The 20462-nt window shown below is 33.3% G+C and overlaps 1 protein-coding gene across 4 annotated transcripts in view; it reads left to right on the top strand.

Annotated features, from left to right (window-relative positions):
• LOC110027420 (THO complex subunit 4C-like) overlaps positions 1–18352 on the top strand; it is a 29860-nt gene extending 11508 nt beyond the window's left edge. For 3 of the 4 annotated variants that reach the window (XM_020728857.1, XM_020728861.1, XM_020728862.1), the window contains 3 exons: positions 10074–10264; positions 12125–12166; positions 17896–18352. In XM_020728857.1, coding sequence (XP_020584516.1) covers positions 10074–10264; positions 12125–12166; positions 17896–18121 — 459 coding nt within the window. In that variant the 3' untranslated portion in view covers positions 18122–18352. The remainder of the gene's footprint in view (positions 1–10073; positions 10265–12124; positions 12167–17895) is intronic. The other variant, XM_020728860.1, reaches the window with a different exon arrangement.
• The last annotated feature ends 2110 nt before the right edge of the window (positions 18353–20462 follow it).

A 20462-nucleotide genomic window follows, 5' to 3' on the forward strand; every position in this document is an offset into this window, starting at 1 on the left:
ATCATTTTTGATTATTTGGAATAGCCTTTATAAGTAATAGATTTGGCAAAGTTTTGATTTGATATGATAGCCTTAGCACAGCACCAAGTCTTCAACTTTGGGCTGACACTCAAGAGGCCTAAAAAATTTGTTGGGTTTGGGTCAAGCAAAAGTTAACCCACTATATTAGGGAGTTATTCATTATTATAAAAATGAAAAGCTACTTGCAAATGTTTATTGAATTTTTTGGGTTGGCATGTTTAGATAATTTTATCACATGTAGTAAATGTTGGATTGACACTACCCTGGGATGATAGCTACTTTCATTTGGTTGGGTTGAGTTAATTTAATTTCGTTGAGCTTAATTTTTTTAGTTGAACCTTATCTTATTGCATGAATTGTCACCCTTGTTGATTTGCGAGGCAAAGATGACAGGTTTTGTAATCTTTCTTTTTTTTTAACCTTTCCTCTTTTAATAAATTGGATGAATGTATATTTATTGGGAAAATAGTACATATATCAGATTTGTGGAAGCTCTCCTCATGTCTCGAAACTCAAGAAGATCTTGTCTATTAATATCACTCTCCTAGTTGAAACATAAAGATTCTCTCTCTCTCTCTCTCTCTCATGATTATTAATCCAACAATCTATTATCAAACCATAGGAGAACATTATCTTATTGTAAGAAACTTATATCAAGATTTCACTTTAATTATTCAATATCCCCACAAACCATCTCTCTTGAATTTTCTTTCTGTATCAAGGTTTTTAATGTTATAACAAAAGAAAATAATGTGTCTTATTTTAGTTTTATTTTAAAATTATGAGTATTCCTCTTCAGATTAGGTTAACATTAGCCCTTGAAACATGGATTTAAAAATTCATCATAAGTTCTATCAAATAAAGTTGGTGCGAGCTCTTCTAATACTACTTTTGATGTTGAATCTCTATATCTCCCATAGAAAGACATCTTTTAATTTGTAATTAAATTGTGGTTTGATTGTGATACGCAATCTAAGGAGCTTCATGATCAAAGATTGAACAAATAATCCAAGAGACTTTGATGCAAGTGGCAAGGAACAGTGAATAGATCCATTGATGATTTCCATCTCTTCTATTTGCTGCTCCTTTTATTTGTGGTCCTGTCGATGACAGATTGTTGTCCTTTTATTGTTTGGGGATAGTTTTTAAATGATCGGAACTTTTTGAAGTGAAACTCATTAGCTCATTGCTGCTCCCAAGTCTTGTTGCTTTTGATTTTGCCAATACCAAGTGGAAAAAGAGAAAGAGAGCTGCTTTCTATTGTTCTTGCTCTTGATATGTATAGGGCTGTAATTGATCCAAGCCTGGTTGAGTATGCCATGGATTGTATTTGACTTGGACGAATCATAAGTTATTCATGTTTAGCTCGATCTTGACTCAGCTTCCACATGTATGTTCATACTTGACTTGCTTAAATTTTTTTAATATTCATACTTGATTTATTCTTGGCTTATTTATATTAACTTAACAAACTAAAAATTCAAGTGAGTGTTTATTTTTTATATAATATTAAAACTTTAATTTATATTTGGATTTTCATATAAAACTAGTAAATAAGTTAAAAGCTTGAATAAATTAATTTTTTTAATATAAAGTTATTATCAAATAAGTACTAACTAAATAGATAAGTAATGAATAAATTTTAAATTAGCATCTTAATAGTTTATATCAAGAAAATAAAATAATTTATAAGTTTTAAGTAAGTTTTAAATAAGTACTAAGAAGCTAGATCATTGAAATAAAAAAATAAATAAAGTTGTATTAAATTTATATGCATATTGATATTAAATTGTAATATATTACAATTAAATGTTTAATTAAATTGGTTCTAGTCAATGTTATTTTATTTAAATAACTAACATATAAGTATAAAAATATTTAACAAGTTATGTATTGAATAATAAAAAAGTTTTTTCGTGAACATTAATAAACAAGTTGGACTATGTTCAGGTTGATTCATTTAAGCTTCGAGCTTTAAAACAATGTCCAAACTTAGTCATTTACCAATTTAAACAAACATGATCGATTATTAATTGAGTTGAGTTCTAGCTTATCAAGTACATTGGTTCATTTACAACCCCATATGCATGCATGCATATATTGCATGTATATATGTAATGTACATGCGTATGCACATACATGTATGTTTGTATGACTTAGTTTCCCTTACATGTTGTCGGTCGTTAAATTGGGAAAGATATATTTGATTTAGTAATATATATATTATATATATAGTTTTGAAATGTAAATGTTTAATTTTAAAAATACAAGACTGAACCGAACCCATATAGACGTAATTTATTTAGCGAGCACAACACTACAAGTGACATACCTATCCCGAGAAATATACATATCACTTATCCGTGAGACTCGATCAAATAAACTAGAAAATTTATGACATCCGTTTTAGTTTGCGAACCTTTATGTTGACCGACAAGTTCCCCCACATAATATTAAGAATTAGATAGAGTTTATATTACCTGAGTTCTTAAAGCTACCTATAGAAGCCATCCCCTATAGTTAATTACCCTTCAAATGACTGAAGTCATTTAAGAGAGCTCTCGTTGATGATCAGAGGTATTTATCTTCATGAATTCAAAGTTTAGAGTTTCCAAGGTTGGACGTAGAAAGTTCAAGTGGGGAGAGGGACCGAATGGGAACATTTATTTCTGGAATCAAAGGAAAGAGAAGTAGGGGATGCCACAGATTCTGAGGGGAACCTCAGTGACTTCCCAAGCTATTATATTGTTTGACTTCAATTTTGAGAAGATGTTATTCGATGTTTCATTCTGTCTATTTTATTATTTAGGACTTATATTTGCGTGACACGGTCATACAAATGGTCTGGAAGATAGGAAAATTTACGTCGTATCAGACGACAATCTCGGAACCTAAAACGAGTTAGGACTTAAATTACACATCGTTGTGCAAATGCCTAAACGATAAAGTGAGGATTTATGTCGCGCTAAACAGACTATCTCGAAGTCTTATGGTTTGTTATTTAATCTCGGGAAATATTTAGTATTGTAGATCATCATCCTCCACCTGCTGCTTCTTCATCGTGCTGCCCACGAAGACCTTTTCCAATCTCCAAACTGTAGCGACTCCAAGCTTAGTTCATGTTTTTTATTTGCAAGTATAATTATTGTTCGGTCTCAAGGGTTCGCTGTACCTCCTAACATATGTCCAACTGTTCTCTACCCAAGGAGTTTAGCTAGTGCATTAAAGTAAATAATGCAATAAGAAGAACAACAAATTGCATGAAACTTAAATAAATTGCTAGAAAATCATGTATAATAAAATTGTAATAAAAAATACACGAATGAGCAAAACAAAACACGATGTCACGTATGAAGGCCCAGGAGTATGTGATTTATATGTGACATTAGGAATGTCCCCAATTGCCAAGAGGATTATAGTGTAAGGCTCAAACTCAAATCCCGGAACATTGAATTTCACTGTACGTTAAGTCATGACCGAAATTTCACCACTTGATTTAATTAAAAGGAAGTTATGAACCGCATTCTGGTGTATCCTTATGTCTATCAGTTTAAATAGCTAATGAATTGAGGTTAAATACCTAGTTTCATCATTCATTTGAAAATTAGGTAGATGAACTCTCACCTAAGGTGTGCTAATAAAATTTAGGAAGCCTACACTTTAACCTGTGCTTGAAGTGATTTAATGTGGTTTATCCTTAAATAAGTATTTTTTAACTAATCCTCAAATATATTGTAAGTATTTTCCAACTAATTCTCATATATTTTTTAAGTGTTTTTCAATTAATTAAATCAGAAATTCTCATTTTTTGAAATAATCATTTAACAAAAACAAATCACCGGAGAAGGAGGCCGACCCACTTTTAAAAAAAAATCAACGAAACAAAGGGATAAAACCGCAAGTAAATTAAAAGCGTTTAAATTCTTTCAAAATAATGATCGAATTAACCCCCAAAAGGTGTTTAAAGCCCTTTCCAAACAACATTTTTTTATCAGCCCAAATGACACCATTTAAAGTTCCTAAATAACTTTTAAACTTTATCAAAGAAAATAATAAGTAAAGCGATCCCTGAAGAGGCACTTCAAAGTTTTAAAGTTCAAGCGATATGAATTTCGAGTTTATAAGCTTTAAGTAAGTTCAAGCATAGGCAAAAAGAGAAATCAAATGGAAAAATGATTAAGTTATTTGCATAATCGAATTCTTTGAGATAAGTAGGACAAACCCATCTCGTGCAAGTTCAACAACAATAAAACATCAAATAGAATGAAACATCCATCTAACTCATCCAACCAAATTGTGAAACAAACATTTCCTCAAATACATGTATTCTAGTTGCAAGCAAACACAAGGAACACACCATTAAACTCCCAAGTTTTAAATATCAAGCGTGCTAACATATGCGAGAGTGCTAATGGTTTAACTCCTAACAAAAGTGTAATTACATAAATCGATGATACCTCAAGTGAATCCAAAAGGTTCCAAACAAACCATGCAAAATTTCAACGCAATCACAAGCAATATTTAGAGCATGTTTTTCATACTTTAATTGCAAGAAAAAAATTGAAATGACTGGTCTCAAGCACAGCCATTAAAGAACAATGACAGATTTACATGCATACCACTTAATTCTTATGTGTTTACATTTCTAACACAACAATTTCCACTCAATATTTAGGTAAGGTGAAATTGGACATGTGTTGATGGTGTCATGTATGTAAAGTGTGTAAGGTGTCAGACATGTAAAAAAAAATGTATGCATGTGAAGGTGTCATGTATTGGAAAAAAAAAATAATATTTAGGTGTCAAACATGTAAATACCTAGGAATTGAGTGGTGTGTTTGTAAATCTGAAATCTTAAGTATAGAATAGGTAAGTGTTTGAAATTGTGCATATGCAATATCAGATTTGGGTGTTAGATATGTAAATACGTAGGGATTGAGTGGCATGCATGTAAATCCTCTTTTGTTTTGTAAATACACATAGATTAAGTGCTATGTGTGTAAGAAAATCAGGCAACACAACAATGGCGAGGCACAACACCAAGAAGCCAAGTTTGAACCTGAAGTTGCTAACACATGACTTTGCATAACAATTAATTACAAACATATGTATGAATTTAATAGCAACTAAAAAAAGTAATCAAAGTGATGACAATTTGATTTTTGCTGACAAGTGAAATAAAAAGTATTGTGATGATAAATCATAATATCAGTAGTACAAACAGTTTCAATAACATATAAATGCTCTCAATGCGCCTCTTGAATGCTACCTCCATCAAAAAGCATATATGAACCAGATTTTATGAAGATAATAGGAGACATTTCTTCTTAATTAGATCGAGAACACATGAACACCTCTTATTGCATGAAGTATTTCACAAATAAACTAAAGAGAAAAACAATAAATCCTTACTTCCCAAATGCCTGAAGAAAGAAGAAGGAAGAGGGCTTCAGACTAGAGAGTTGGACGCAAAGCTCCAGCAACGACACACCAGCAGCAGCGATCCAACAACAACCACACCTCTTTTTTTATTGCTCAAAGGAAAACATAGAAAACCAAAGCTCCAAGCACACAAAACACAAACCAACCAAGAGGAAAGAATCACTCAGAATTTTGGCAGAACCTCCCCCCTCTCCAAAATTTCGGCCAATCCTAAAGACCCCCCTGGATGGGGTTTTTATAGGCACAGAGGGAAGAGAAGCTCTACATTCCACTTACCTGGAGGTGAGCCGAATGAAACTGAGACGGGTAGGTGGTGTCAAGGGCGCAAGAGTGGGTGTTGAGCAGATGGAAGCAGAGTGGCAGGGAGTAGGTGGAGGCAGAGAGCGTGGTCACAATGAGGAGCTTTTAGGTAGAAGCAAGCGTACGAGGAGGGGACCTCGGGTTGAAGCCGCGCGAAGAATGGAGTTCGATCGCGAGGAATTAAGCTTGGCTCGGGTTTGCACGAGCGGGATCAGAGCGAAGGAGATGAATCAGAATATTGGGGGTTCGAGTGGGCCGAATGAAGAATAAATGGGGAGGGGTCAGGCGCGGGTGCGTGAGTTTAGAGATTTGGGATTTTAAAGTATTTTCCCTTTTTTTTTAGCGCGTCAAATTTCATGTAATTTATTTGTGCGCGGTGCCCAAGCAAAATTGATGTCCCTCCTAGCTAAAATTAACTTTCCGGACACGCCGGCTCGGTTTGTTTTGTTATCTGGGGTCGTTCAGACAACCTCGCCGACGATCGGGTCGAAAACACGTCAAATTTGATTTTATTAAAATTTCGAGTCTGCGATCGATCGTTTCAAAGTTTTATTTAAGTTTTGATTAATTATGCAACACGTAAAGACGTAGGTGACGTGAATTGCAATATTTAATATGTCGACTATCCGAATTGCAAAGTTTGTGCGCGCGAATGTGCAAATTGTGCATAAGACAATCCCAGGGCTTAATGATCATATAGGGACTCCTTTTGAGTTTCCTCATGTTGGTTTCAATCTCCTAAGTGCTAGAGATCAAGACCACACATGTTGAACTCCAAAAGGGTAAAGAAGTAGTTTTAATTTCTAAATCGAGGTGGGTCCCATTTCTAAGGCTTTAAGATAGTCGAAAGGAGAATCCTAAGGCTAGACCCTAAACCCTAAGAAGAAAACTAGACCTCACTAAAAATAAGGTCAACAAAGGTATGCACATACATGCATGTCTGTGTGTTTGTATGCATTTATGTATGTTTGTATGACTTAGTTTCTCTTGCATTATTTATGTCATATTTATAATACTAAAGGTAAACTCAAATCCCTGATTAAAAGCAAGAATTAAGGAGAGTATTTTTTTTCTTAATTTGAAATAGTTAAATACTTACCCAGATTCTCGGTAATCAATTCTTAAATACAAAGATTGACAACTTAATATGCCTATAACTATGAAAGTGATAAGAATAAAAGACAAGGATTAGGATTTAGTCCTGAACGGACTAACCTTCAACCTTGGGTTTGTTGTTGCTAGTTTATTCCAATTTAATTATCGGCTTGATTAGGGGTGTGCTTTCTTTGGATAAATTAGAAAAATTAAATCGAATTGATATTATTTTGTTATTGAAGTATTGCTTTGGTTATTAGATGTAATTTTGAATTAAATTGTTTTTATTTATAGTATTGTTTACTTCTTTTGTAATACCAAGCAAGCTAAAATTGATTATATTAATTTCCTTAAAAATTATGTTAATGTATCCATGTAAATAAACAAGTGATGTAAAGGCCAACTTAAATATTATGTATTTCACATGCCAAAATTATAAATTTTAAAAAATTTTGCTTGTTATTCTTTTTAATAGGTTTATTGTTAACGTTAATTATATTTGATTCATCCATAATCAAACTATACTTAACTTTAGTTCAATTTACTTTGGTTTGAAAATAGTTTGGGTGATGAGGTTTTTTGAAATTTACATCCAAAATAAATTGGTTTAGCTAATTCGTAAGCAAAATCATCTAAATCTATCAAAAGCTCTTCTCGGGTTTTGATGGCAGTTGAGCTTATATCCATTATCTTGTCAAGTGACGGACTCTTTGGTAATTTAGATTTGGATCAAATGTTTGTGTTCAAGCAGTTTTTTGTTGTAAGATGGAATTGAGTTTACATCCATTTATCTTGTCGAGTGATGGACTCTTTAGTAATTTTGATTTGGATCAAATGTGTGTTCAATAATTTTTTGTTGTAAAATGGTGAAGTCACTGGGGTAATAAGGAACTTTGGAGGGATCTTAGGAATTTGCTAGGAAACTTGAAGTAAAATTGGGAAGTATCCCTTCAAGATAGGGAACAAGCTTATAATACCAATTTTTCATGTTCCGTACAAACTATTGCTTCGTATTAATTATAATTAGTTCCCAAAATTTTTATGTGGTTGATAATTGATACATTTGTTATGATGCAATGAAATGCCAATATTGATGTGAGTTAGGTTTAACGGACTGTTAAGAGTCAAGTTAATCAATTGGTTTGGAAGAGAAGATAAGTACCGCCAAAACTCTTATTGAAACCAAGAGCAATCCATTTTAAGGGTACGTGGGAAATCTCAAACTTGGAGGCTTTGATGTATGGTAATGCTAAAGAAGAAAAAATGACATGAAAAAGAAAAAAAATGTAAGTAAATGGAAAGAGAAGACTCGCCATGATATAGTTATTATATTAATAAGACGTGTGCTAGTCTTCTACATTAGGAGTTGAAGAAACAAATATTGGAAGTAGCAACACTCCAGAAGATCTGAACCCAAATAAAATTTGATAGTAATAAGCAAGCTTATGCTGATTATATATGGCAGTTATCAATAATAATTGGAAGACTATTCAATAGGAGAATTGGAATGCTTTGACGTGAAAAGGCAAATTATAGAGACCCTTGTTGAACTATGGTTCGTTATAAATATTTTTTTATTAAGAGAATGACTAGGTCTTTGCTATTAATTTTTGTTATCTTTGGTAATATATGTTTTAGCAAATTAAAGGATTGTATTGATCTGACTGCAACATTGACATGAAGATTTTGAATGCTATTTTTTTTTATCATTTCTATAGTCTTACTTTTACTTAGTTTCATGTTTGGATTTAGTTGTGTTGGTCCAATTAGCTTGGATTAATCAGATTGGTGATCGAGGTTGCTTAGTTGAAATACGGAGGATAGAAAGATGTCATCCATACAATTTGAAAGTTTCCTTGTAAGGTCAAATGCAAATGGTGTAAAGTTTAATTGTTTCATTCTTAGTTTATTTTGGTTTAGGCAAGAAGATTTAAATTCGAAGGATATTGTTACTATAGCAGTGTTTGGAGGATGTCAACTTAATGAAAATTTGTTTGGATTTTAGATATGAATGCGGTTGGGATTGAGTGGGTGGCTGAATGCCCATTGAGTAGATTTTTAGTTTGGTTTGGATTTAGTGAGAGGATTTAAATTTGAATGATATTGTTATTAGGGTTGCTGTGAGAGCCTTTTTTGGTTTGAATACGAAGAGAGGTGGTTGGAGGATAGAGAGGGGAAAAGCCTCTCTTAAGTAATTTCAGAAGGCTTCTATCATTAAGCTGTATCATCAAGATAAGAGCCTATGCATGGACATATGTGCATGAAAAAAATGGTTATGATATTGGCTTAGGTTTTGCATGTATGAGCATGACACTAGATTGAGAATATTACCATATTTGAACATATTAAATTGGTTATTTTTATTTTCATCATAGATTAAAATTTTAAACTTGGGTTAGATTCTGATATATTTATGATCTATGAATTGATTTTGAGATGGAATGTGAAAATATGACTTCTGGAGGGTGGGAAATCTTATGGTGCTGGTGTAGAAACAAGTGGTGGAATTGAAGTGAACGCATAACGGTAATAACTTCGTTAATATACTGGTGCAATACTTCTTGGTTGAAGTTGGTTTGACACTATTAATAGAAAATGAGGCTAAGTTGATGGAAGAGGGTGGAAGGCGTACCAAACCACTTTCTAAAGGAGGCGATGCCATTTCCAAACAACAAAAATTGTCTCAGAATGACATAATAGAGGGTGTATTACCTAGAATAACAAAAAGATGTTAAATCATTTTTCTGCATATTATTCACATTATTGAGCAGGATGGTTGTATTACACAAGTCTCAAGGGGACCTTGAATCTTAGTATAGCGAGGAAATTTTAAATTTGATTAGTGATCATAATATCATCAATTATGTGATCATGGCTGCTATTTTGTGATATATTTGTATTTTTTGCTCTTTCAATGGAAATGCACCATTTTTTTTTGTTATTAAAGTGTCATGTAAGAATTCAACAGCTTCGTAGCAATTAATCTTTCAAAATTGGAAAAAATGGGTTTTTATTTGATGGTGCTAGATTTGTTTTTCATTAGACTAATTTTCTTTATATGTTAATCTTCTACTTTCCCATCTTTACTGCACGTTTGCTTTTTTCTTATTTCACTGTATTTGTCATTCCATGTTCATGATATTTTTTTGGAGATTTGAATCTTCTCTACTTTGTCAAGCATGCTCACGAGATCAGATTGATTTTATTTGTTTCAGGGATCTGCAGAGGTTGTCTATGCAAGGAGAAGTGATGCCATAGCTGCTGTAAAACGGTATAACAATGTTCAACTTGATGGTAAACCTATGAAGATTGAAATTGTAGGCAACAATTTGGGCCTTCCGATTGCACCTAGGGTTAATGTTGTTGGAGGTGCAAATGGCAGAGGGAAAAGGACAGTTGTTATGACGTAGGTTTTTTTGCTGTTTTTTTCTTTTCAAATTCATTTTTTTTAAATGCCTTTGCTATTATTTTTAGTATGAATTTATTTAAGTGCACAATGAATATGTTATTTTGTATGTTGTTCTGTTTGTATTTTTTGTATTCTTTGCCAAAGTAGTCTTAGTTTAGCTACATAATCTTTGGATGAATATGACTATTATTATTATTATTATAATTATTTTTAATCCTTTGTAGAAATCATATTTTAATGTGCTGTTTTTGTCATTTTTTTTATTGCTTTTGTGTATGAAAAATAGCCAACAGAGTAGTTTTGGCTTGGATGAGAAGATTGGACTAGTTCTGTCGTTCTTGTTCCTTTTATGTTTGAGTAGACAAGTTTTACAAAGTTCTGACAACATGAAAAAAAAATATAAGCCATTTCCAAGCAAAACCTGAGAGGCCCCATGTTTTTGATTATTGCATTTTGATTATTCATAGATATAGAGATAGTTTAATGCTGTAGGGTTGTATGAAGATTGCACATGTAGATAAAGTTGGAGATTGTCGCTCACTTGGCCTATACAAATTTAATGCGGGAAACTCAGGAAGGAGAAAAATAATGGATTTTAGCCTATTGGAAATTATTCCATCAGCTTGAGTTTGACGATACAAAAGTTTTGCCCTTTTTTATAACCAGATAAAGACAATAGAGAGTGCAATATAAGAATTTAGATTGCAAAGATTGTTACTTGAGGTGGTGGTTAGGACACTGATGATTGATGATGTCAATTAGGGACAATTAGCTATATTTGACCACATTTGTGAAGGGTTGAGAACAGGTGTTTGTTTGCATTGGATGTAAGTTGATTGTTAAGAATGGGCGACTTTGGTCATCAAAGGTCGCTGGTTAGTGTTTTGGGTTGGTGTCTGACATCAAAGAATGTGTGCATCGGTTAGGGGCAAATTTTAGGTGACAGTTGGTGCTTGGAGAATTTAAGAACACCTAAATAGGCATTTGGATCTTCTAGAAGCAATCAGAGCTCAATAACTCCATATGGCCCTATAGTCTTTAGAGATCATAAATGAAAAAAAATGAGAATTGGGTTTATTTATAATTTTTTAAGAGGATAATTTGGCTTTTATTTGGAATTGTCACGAAATATTTCTCGTTCTTATCAACAACAAATGCACTAACTCGATTAAAAGAAAAACCACTTAACCAAGTTGATCAAACCACTCAGCCCGCTAGCAGTGTAAACAAGTCGAGCTCGAGCTTGACCTTAGGTCTAGGAGTTTGAGCCGGCTTGTCTAATATAAAAGAGAGAGAATTATATTAATTTAAGCTAGTTTTATAATAAGATGACAAACATAAAGAACAGTTAGGAGATAAATTATAAAAAATCACCTAATATATAATGCAAAATATTATTTTTTAAACATTTTTAATACTTTAAAGATAAAGTTTTGAAATTTAATATATTTTGAGTTTGAAATTTAATATATTTTGTTAATATATTTTGAGCATATTTTATATTAATTTTTTTTAAACGAGCCGGCGCATCTTACGAGTTGAGTTTGGGCTGGTTTGAACTTAGTTTGTTAGCTCATCGAGCTCAGTTTGAGCCGACTCACACCCTAATCAAGGTCAACGGCTGGTGATGATGGCTAGGCATTGGCATGGCAATGGTCGTTGATAGCCTAGTCTTTGATCCAAGTAGAAAAGGCATCGAATTGAATTTTTTATGCCTCAAGTAGATATTACAAGCCTCTCAACTTATTAATTATGCTCTAGCTCTTTGGTTCTATTGTAAATTTTTTTAACATATATGGAATCTTTTTATGTATGCTAAAATAAATTAGGATTTTCTATTTCCTGTGTTTTTTTCAGCCCGGAATTTGGTCAAGGTGTTGGCGCTAAGCAATTATCAGGGTGAGTTCTCTGAGACTGGCATTTTTATATTTTATATCTGATATTGTTCATTAACCACGATATTGGCTTGTGATTTAATTGTCCTATGAGTTGTTGTCCACAACCATACATGAACATTTAAATAGTTTTGTTTTGTCTCCCTATATTATTATAGGGAGGTTTATATACATACCGCATAATTCTTATGTTTTTATATATTTAACACCTAAACTTTGATATTTACTTTTATAGCACTTTAGTGTCAATTTTATATATATATATATATATATATATATATATTTCGCTTTTAAAAAAAATAATATTAGTGATAATTTAGACGTCCTGTTAATGATTTGAGTGTTATATAATTAAAATTTACGTTTTAGGTGTTAATTATTTAAAAATATAAAATTTGTGTGATATGTATAAATCCTTCATTGTTATAAATCTTTCTATATAACTTGTGACCTGATCGACAAATGTTCTCGTCCATGAGAATTTGTAATAAAGCTAAGTTCAATATGGCTCTTGATTAATTTTCAATTTTTTTTCTTCATGCATGAGGTTTCTCTTCTAATGTTTGTTGAAAGCTCTTTAAACCAAGTCCACTAAAGCCCATAGTTGGTTTGTGCTTATGGACTTATGCACAGGCTTAAGGTTTTTGATATTCCTACTGCCACTTTCCTCCCAATTGGTATCATATCTGCTGGATGAATTTTGAGGCACTTTCTATCTCTCTGTAGGAAGAAGTGAATTATATTGAGTTTTTTTCGGGATGAGGATTGTTTCTTTTTATGTTAACTGTGTCAGTGCTAGCACTTGATTTTCATCTGACAGCTCTCTGCTTGCTCCTTATTTATCTTTCCACATACATTTGAACCGGCACAATTTCTTATTTAGTCGTAAGAAAGAAATTCAAATGAGGAAAGAGCTTTTGATATTCTGAACTAGCACTCAGCACTTTGTGTAGGTTTCCGTTTACATGCAATTTACCTTTTTTTTCCCCTTCTTGTTTATGGTAGAAAGGTTAGCATGAATTTACTGTAGTTTATTCTTTCAAAAACGGTTTTCCTGATCTGGTTTATATTTATTTTTAATTTTCCTTATTTTTAGTCTTTAGTCTTATTTTTGCATGGAACAATACAGCACAGATTTTTTTGGTTTATGATAGAGCTCAAACGCAACTTATTTTTAATGAATGTGAAATTCCCAATTGATTAATTTGGCGCAACTTTCACTCTTCCTCTTCTGTAATTTTGGGTTGTAATTTGTAACAAGAGTGGTTTAAATATCTTCGTGCAGCTGAAATTGTAACTTGTTATCATCCCTTCTTTTAGTGAAGGAAGGTTTTGGGTAGCGTATCTTGGAAAGTATGCAGCAACGCTGGCGTCTAACTAGTTCTCTTGTTTGTAAATTAGTGGAGCTTACCCTTTAGTTTGGCGATTAATGTTTGGATGCACAATTTAGGAGAGCATGTTTCCATGTTTGTCTTGGATGTTTAGAGTATGCTAGCACTTGTTCGGGCAACTGATTTGGCTTTCTTGCCGGTCAACATTTCGTGTTGTTTTTTATACCTCTCTGTTAGTGTCTCCTAATTTACTTTTACAATATTGTTTATCTCACTGTATTTTATAACCTTTACCTCGTTCACCTTTTTTCCCTTTTTTTCCCGCCATATGCATCTTGAAATATTTCATTATGTGAATCAGCTTAACTGTCATTGCCGAAAATAATAGTATTTCTCAGATCTTTGAAACTTGCTTCATATTGGAATTTTCTGTTCTCTGGAATGTTTTATTTTTGGTTTCCCTATCTTATATCCTCCTATAAGCTGGGCTTTTGATCAAATTTTTGCCATTGTCAGCATATTCCAGGATTAATGCAGATGCCTGATTGGATAAATCTTATTATGTTATTTTTAATTTCTCGACTGCGCTAGATAAGAATGTCAGAGACGCTCATACACTCCTTGTTTACTTGCTGATCATTTTTTTACTTGTTATTGTTCTATGGCTGCCACTCAAAGACCTGGATTCCAAAATAATCCATGCGCAGAGTTCCATTTTACTGTTATAATAAAATAAAACTAACCACTAGTTGACATCTTCATATTTTTTTTAACTTTGCTATGTGTTTTTTGTTCGTTCATAATTTTTCAAATTATTTACGGCTTTTTTAATGAATATTTTTGTTATGGTTAATACTTGTGGATGTGTTGCATATTGTGATTTTACAAAAACACGAATCTAATGCATTAGTTTGGATTATTTTTGTAGTTTGAAAGCAAAGGGAATAATTTTTGAGGCTTATTGTAGTGCATTGCATGTAGTTTTGTTTTCGATTATTGATGTTTAAGTTATTTTTGTTTATGTTGATATTGCAAAGTATGTATTTTGTTCTCAACTTTGCTATGGTGGGGCTACTTATGTACCAACAGAGAGAATTCTTCTGAGATCTAAAAGCCTATTTTTTTACCTTCTATTTAGTAGTGCTTGCTTGTCAAGAATAAAGTATTACTTTTTCAATAGATATATATATACATATATATATATATACATATATATATATATATATATGTATATATTGTTGAAATTCAAAATAATGCGGACTTCTTTTATTGATACGAAAATAGGGTATAAATAACCCTTATAAAAAAGAAATTACAGAAAAGTAAAGATACAGCTTGCTTGTCAAGAATAAAGTATTACTTTTTCAATAGATATATATATATTGTTGAAATTCAAAATAATGCGGACTTCTTTTATTGATACGAAAATACGGTATAAATAACCCTTATAAAAAAGAAATTACAGAAAAGTAAAGATATAGCTTCTATTATCCTCAATTAATCATCTGGAGATTAAGGAAATTACATAAAATTGGAAATGAAATAAATCTAATTCAAGGAATTAATTTATTCCTCACAACTTCTCACAGGAATAAATTATTTTCTATATAACTTATAACACTCCCCCTAAGTTGAAACTGTTTAAAACAATGTTAAACTTGCATTTTAAAACATCAAACAATGAATGAGGAAGATCCTGTGAAGTAGAATTTGGATGTCTTCATCCCATATTACGGTTGTCTTTGACTGCACTTCCTGCAGTGTTTGTTGGTAGTTGGAATGCGGTTATGTTTGACTTGAGTTCATGTAATGCTCAAGGGTGGTTTGTAGGGAAGCAAATCACTTAGAGGAAAAAACTGACTTTTAATTGGCTGCAGTTCTTTGACTGCAGTTTCTACATAGTGTAGGTAGGCAGAAGGTTACTGGAGGTAATGCTGCATGGGAAAGTGGACGACCAATAGGAAAAACTACAAGATATGACCTGCATAAAAAGGAAAAGCTCCAAAGGTAGGCCTTGCTGCCAGAAAAAATCTGGAGAGCCTGCTGCAGGACAAGCTCTAGAGGAGGGTCTGCTGCAGGAAAGATTCTGTAGTAGGGTCTGATGCAAGAAAAGACTTCAGAGGAGGGTCTACTATTGGAAGAATTCCGGTGGACCTTTTGCCGGAAAAGCTCCGGAGGAAGAGGCTTTGCATCGAGGGCATGTAACAAGATAAATCCAGGTGTATAGAGAGTTCCGGTGGAAAAGGAAAAAAAGAGGACCTGCTTGGAGTTTTTGGGCATTAGGGATGAAACGATGTAGAAGAGCATGTTGGCCAACAGCTGGGATTCCATTTAATGATACATTCTGTCTCGCCTCTGTAATAACTTTTTTCAAGTCGTTTGGCTACCAAACCAATGATGAACTCCTCTGTAACAAGCTTCCATTCGTTTCCACAATCCACATGTGAAATGACGAAAGACACCACGGAGGCGGTTGCAACCGCAACTTTCTGCAGGAAGGAATAATAGTTGAAACCTGTATGGGGAAACATGCCAAAAAAAACTCATCTTTGTCCACTTTTGGTGTGAAGACATGTCTGAGAAATAACTTCTCTTTGGTTGGGAGTGCCACTGGAGAGAGAAAATCCCGTTCTCTGAACTTTAGTGGCGACTCTTCTATTGGGATTTCTACGAGAGAGCAAATTACACCCAAAAAATTTTGTTGACAGAGAAAGCTGCAGGAGAAAGGGCCGTTGGAAATGCAATTCCCCCTGACGCCTGCACAGAGAAGGGAAAAATACTGTAGGATGAGAGGCCCAGCTACAGATCAGGCCGCAAGAACCTAAGTGGATTTTTGTGAAAAAATAGCAGGAAACCACAGGAAGCAACGTTGAATTTCAGGGTAAGAGATGCGTTGTTTCCTGCGCTGGGAAGATCAACTGAAAAAAACAGCTCTATTTCCTGTGGGAAAGTACTGCGGGTAAGAACTACTGGAAGGTTCTATGGGGAAGAACAGCGGGAAACTCATGCGACTGGGAGGGACAACCCAACTCATTAGAGAAGGGTAGCCGGTGAGGGAGAGCCAGCCGACAGAGGTCCGACAGAAATCTTGTCGGGGGAGGTCGCCAGTGAGAGGGCGGGTAATCCACGGTTGGTTGCCCACGCGATCTCTAAACGGAATCTCAACGAAATTGTCACTCTAGATGCGACAACATGGTCCGAGGCTCGAATCGAGTGATTAACTTTCAATGGAGGGAGATCCGACAGCTGGAACTACATGTTGGAAGGATAAGTGATAACAACCTTTAGAAACCCTATAAGGAGGAGGGGAACACGACAGATATGCAATAGTTTTTCATGGGAAATGATTGTTGGGCAGCCAAAAACAGAAAATTCTCCATGGAATAGATCTCTATGGGAGGAAAGACAGTAGGGAGAAAAATTGTTGGGAGACTGCCGCTTGCTTTCTGGAGGCCGACAGAGTTGAAGCTCCCAACTCGGGAAGGGCCAGCTGACAGGCCAAGCCTGTAGGGATACTAAGATGAGTGCCCCTCCCTGCGTGGAGGATGGCAGGAAGGGAGTGTGACAGTTCTTGAAGAAGGATCGATGGTTAAGGTGCGAAACTAGGTTCTGATACAACGTTGAAATTCAGAATAATGCGGAATGTTTTCATTGATATAAAAAGGGAATATAAATAACCCTTACATGAATTCTAGATTAGGAAATACAATAAAAATGAAATAAGTGAAAAGAAAAGATATAACTCTTAATATCTCCAGTTAATCAAATTCATATTAATTATTTTGGTGATAAAATGAAACAACATAAAATAGGAAAGCTTAAAATTTGAAAGGAAATAAATTCAATTCAAAGAAATAATTTATTCCTCATAACTTCTCACAATAAATTATTTCCTAATTTAACTTCGAACACACACACACAAATATATATATATACTCATGCAAATAAATAATATATATATATATATATTAAAAGGAATGGCCGAAGGCTATTAGACTTAGCCCCAATCATCCTTAGGTTTGCTAAATATTGGAGTACCACACCCTACAAATGGGCGGATTCGAACCCGTGACACACGTTGCACGTACGTAAGTATGGTATAGCTTTCTCTTTTTACCCTAATGGTGGACTCCCAATTCTTCTCTTGCTTTCCCCCAACCAGCCGTGCTTTACATGTTCTATGTAATTTTATTTACTTCTTCATGTTTGATACAACAAGCTCACCATTTCAATTCATGGACTTCATTTACATCTTCATCATCGACCCATCAATTTATTATCTGGTAAACTTAAATAAGTTTATTCTCTTACAATTCATGGATGGGTTTGAAGTTTATTATGTACATGTCTTAAATATACATGTTTGTAACTTGGGCTAGTTTCTAATTCTAGTATTTGACAGGTGGAATCGTGGAAGAGGCCGAGGCCGAGGCCGATCTAATGGCCAAGGTCAAAGCAGCAACACCAGCATTGTTCGCGGAAGCAATTTACGTGGCCGTGGCCTTGGCCGCATCGGTGGACGGGGGCGGGGACGTGGACGTGGCAGCAAGCAGCCGGCTAGGAAGACTGCAGAAGATTTGGACAAAGAACTAGAAACTTACCATGCAGGAGCCATGGATACATCATAAATACCTAGATTAACTCATCTTCTTAATATTGAAAAATAAGAACGAACGCCTAGGAGCTAGCATGGTTGTGGTGTGTTTTGTTATATCTATATCTTGGTAGCTGAACCCCAAATAATTTCTTTAAGAAATTTGTGTTTGATAGGTTTTTATGATATATGGCAGTAGATGATGATGAATTTGATAGTTCTGCTGAAATGCTGCGTCTATTTATATTGCAGGTGTTGGGCACAATCAGTCGACGCAAACTAGCATTCTGAGTTACTAGTTTTATTTAGTTGATATAGTATTATTATGTTTTTTTTTTTAATTTATTTTTTTATTTTTAGTTTTAGTTTTAGTAATTTTGAAGCAGTTCATATGATTCTCTCGTTATATTTTGGAATTTTGCATGCATTCGACCTTAGCTACGGATGAAAGGTGTATTTCCTTCTTTTAAACTTTAAATGGTGGCATTTTTTATGTGGTATAAATGTAAGATGTAAAGTTTAGATGTTAGATATGTAAAGACATAGGAATTTGGTGGTATTCAAGTAAATGTCATTATTTTTAATTACTAGTTTTTTTGGTTGGGTGTTTTTATTAATTTATTATTACAAATATGAAATATTTATAATAATTTTTTAACGGTGCAAAATTAGGTGTTAAGTTTTTTGAGCAATTCTCTCTTTTTTTTTTTTGGGTGTTAAGCTTTGAATTAATGTTTTTGAGTTTTATTTGATACTTTTAATTGTTTAGGGTGATTAAATTTGATTAGAAATTATACAATTTGGAGCTTGTGATTTTCATTGATGTGGGGCTTGGCTTTCATTGTTCTTAAATTCTTATGCAGCATGATTAGCTGGGCGACTATTTAATTGTTCAATGATTGAGGCGAGTTGTTTATTTTAATATTTTTATTAGAAAATAATGAATATTAGTTTTAAATTTTAATTGATTAAATGAATTTAATTTTTATTATGCTTTGCAAGTTATAGGTATGGATAAGATAGTATCATTGTACTATATACAAAAAAATTAAAGTTTAGATGTTAGATATGTAAATATATAAGAAGAAAATGGTATATATGTAAATCTTACCATAGTTTTGGCTAATTATTTGGACTTTATTCTGACAACAGTTGAAATATTACATTCATAATGATTTTGGACTTAATTACCAATGACAACTGGGTAAAGTAGTGTTCAAATATTGTTTGAATCTTCTTTAATCTCGATTGATTTTTTTTTAAATTTTTTTAATGAATATAGAGATGAGCATGATGCAGATAATGTTAAAAGGTAAGTTTGAACATTATTCAGATAATATTTAACAAGATTCAAACAATAATAGACACAATTTAGAAATGTTTCAAAACATGGTGGAAGACAGATTTAAATATGATTGACATAAAGTTTCGAATATAGTTTCAATATGATTTCAAACATGGGTGGAGTATGGTTCTTGAGATAAAAGAGAAGAGAGACAGAAGAGTGGAAGAAGCCGATTAGTGAATTTCTATTTATCATACTTCATAATACTATTACAGTGGTATATATAGAGAGGGTCTACTCAAAGCTTAAGCTAAAATATTTACAGGCTAAGTACAAATATTTAAACTATAATAGAGGGCCCGTTGAGGTTGTTTATTCAAGGTAGTTATTAGTTCGAAGCAGAAGAGAAATTATGCTATGTCCGGAGTGAACAATTGCACCCCCCCAGGGGTGTAAATAAGCCGAAGATGAGTGAGTTGAGGCATAGCTCGTGTTCGACTCGTTAAAAAATATTGTTGTCCGTATTTTACTCGTTTATAATTCGAGCACAAAAGGTGTGTTCGTGTTCGGCTTGTTTGCTTAAGGAGCCGAACACGAGCTGTTCACGAACAGTCATTTTGACAATTCTAATCACGCAGCCGTAGGACATTAAGGGTTAGGACATGATTTAAATCTTATTATTTATATTAAAATATTATTTAAATTTAATTTAATATATTTTATTATATTTTTAATTAATAGTTTTATTTTATTATAAATTTTTGTAGGAATTAATTTTTTTTATAAAAACTACTCATCAATATATAATTGATGAGTAGTGTTCGAGCCAAAACGAGCTGAACAAGAACAAACAACGGCTTGTTTATATATAAAACACAAAAAAAGTGTTCGTGTTCGGCTCTTTAAAGTGAACAAATCGAACATGAGCTGTTCGTGAACAACGAGCCATTTTGACAACCCTACCCCCACCCCCAAACTTATAAAATTTAGATATTTGATAATTTTGCCCACCCTAAAAAATAATGCTGGTTTCACGCCGGTTCGAAGATGTTTTCATCAACCTTTTAAGAATGTTCGAATATCATGAACT

This window comes from Phalaenopsis equestris, unplaced genomic scaffold (genome assembly GCF_001263595.1).
Source record: "Phalaenopsis equestris unplaced genomic scaffold, ASM126359v1 Scaffold000428, whole genome shotgun sequence".
Lineage (NCBI taxonomy): Eukaryota > Viridiplantae > Streptophyta > Magnoliopsida > Asparagales > Orchidaceae > Phalaenopsis > Phalaenopsis equestris.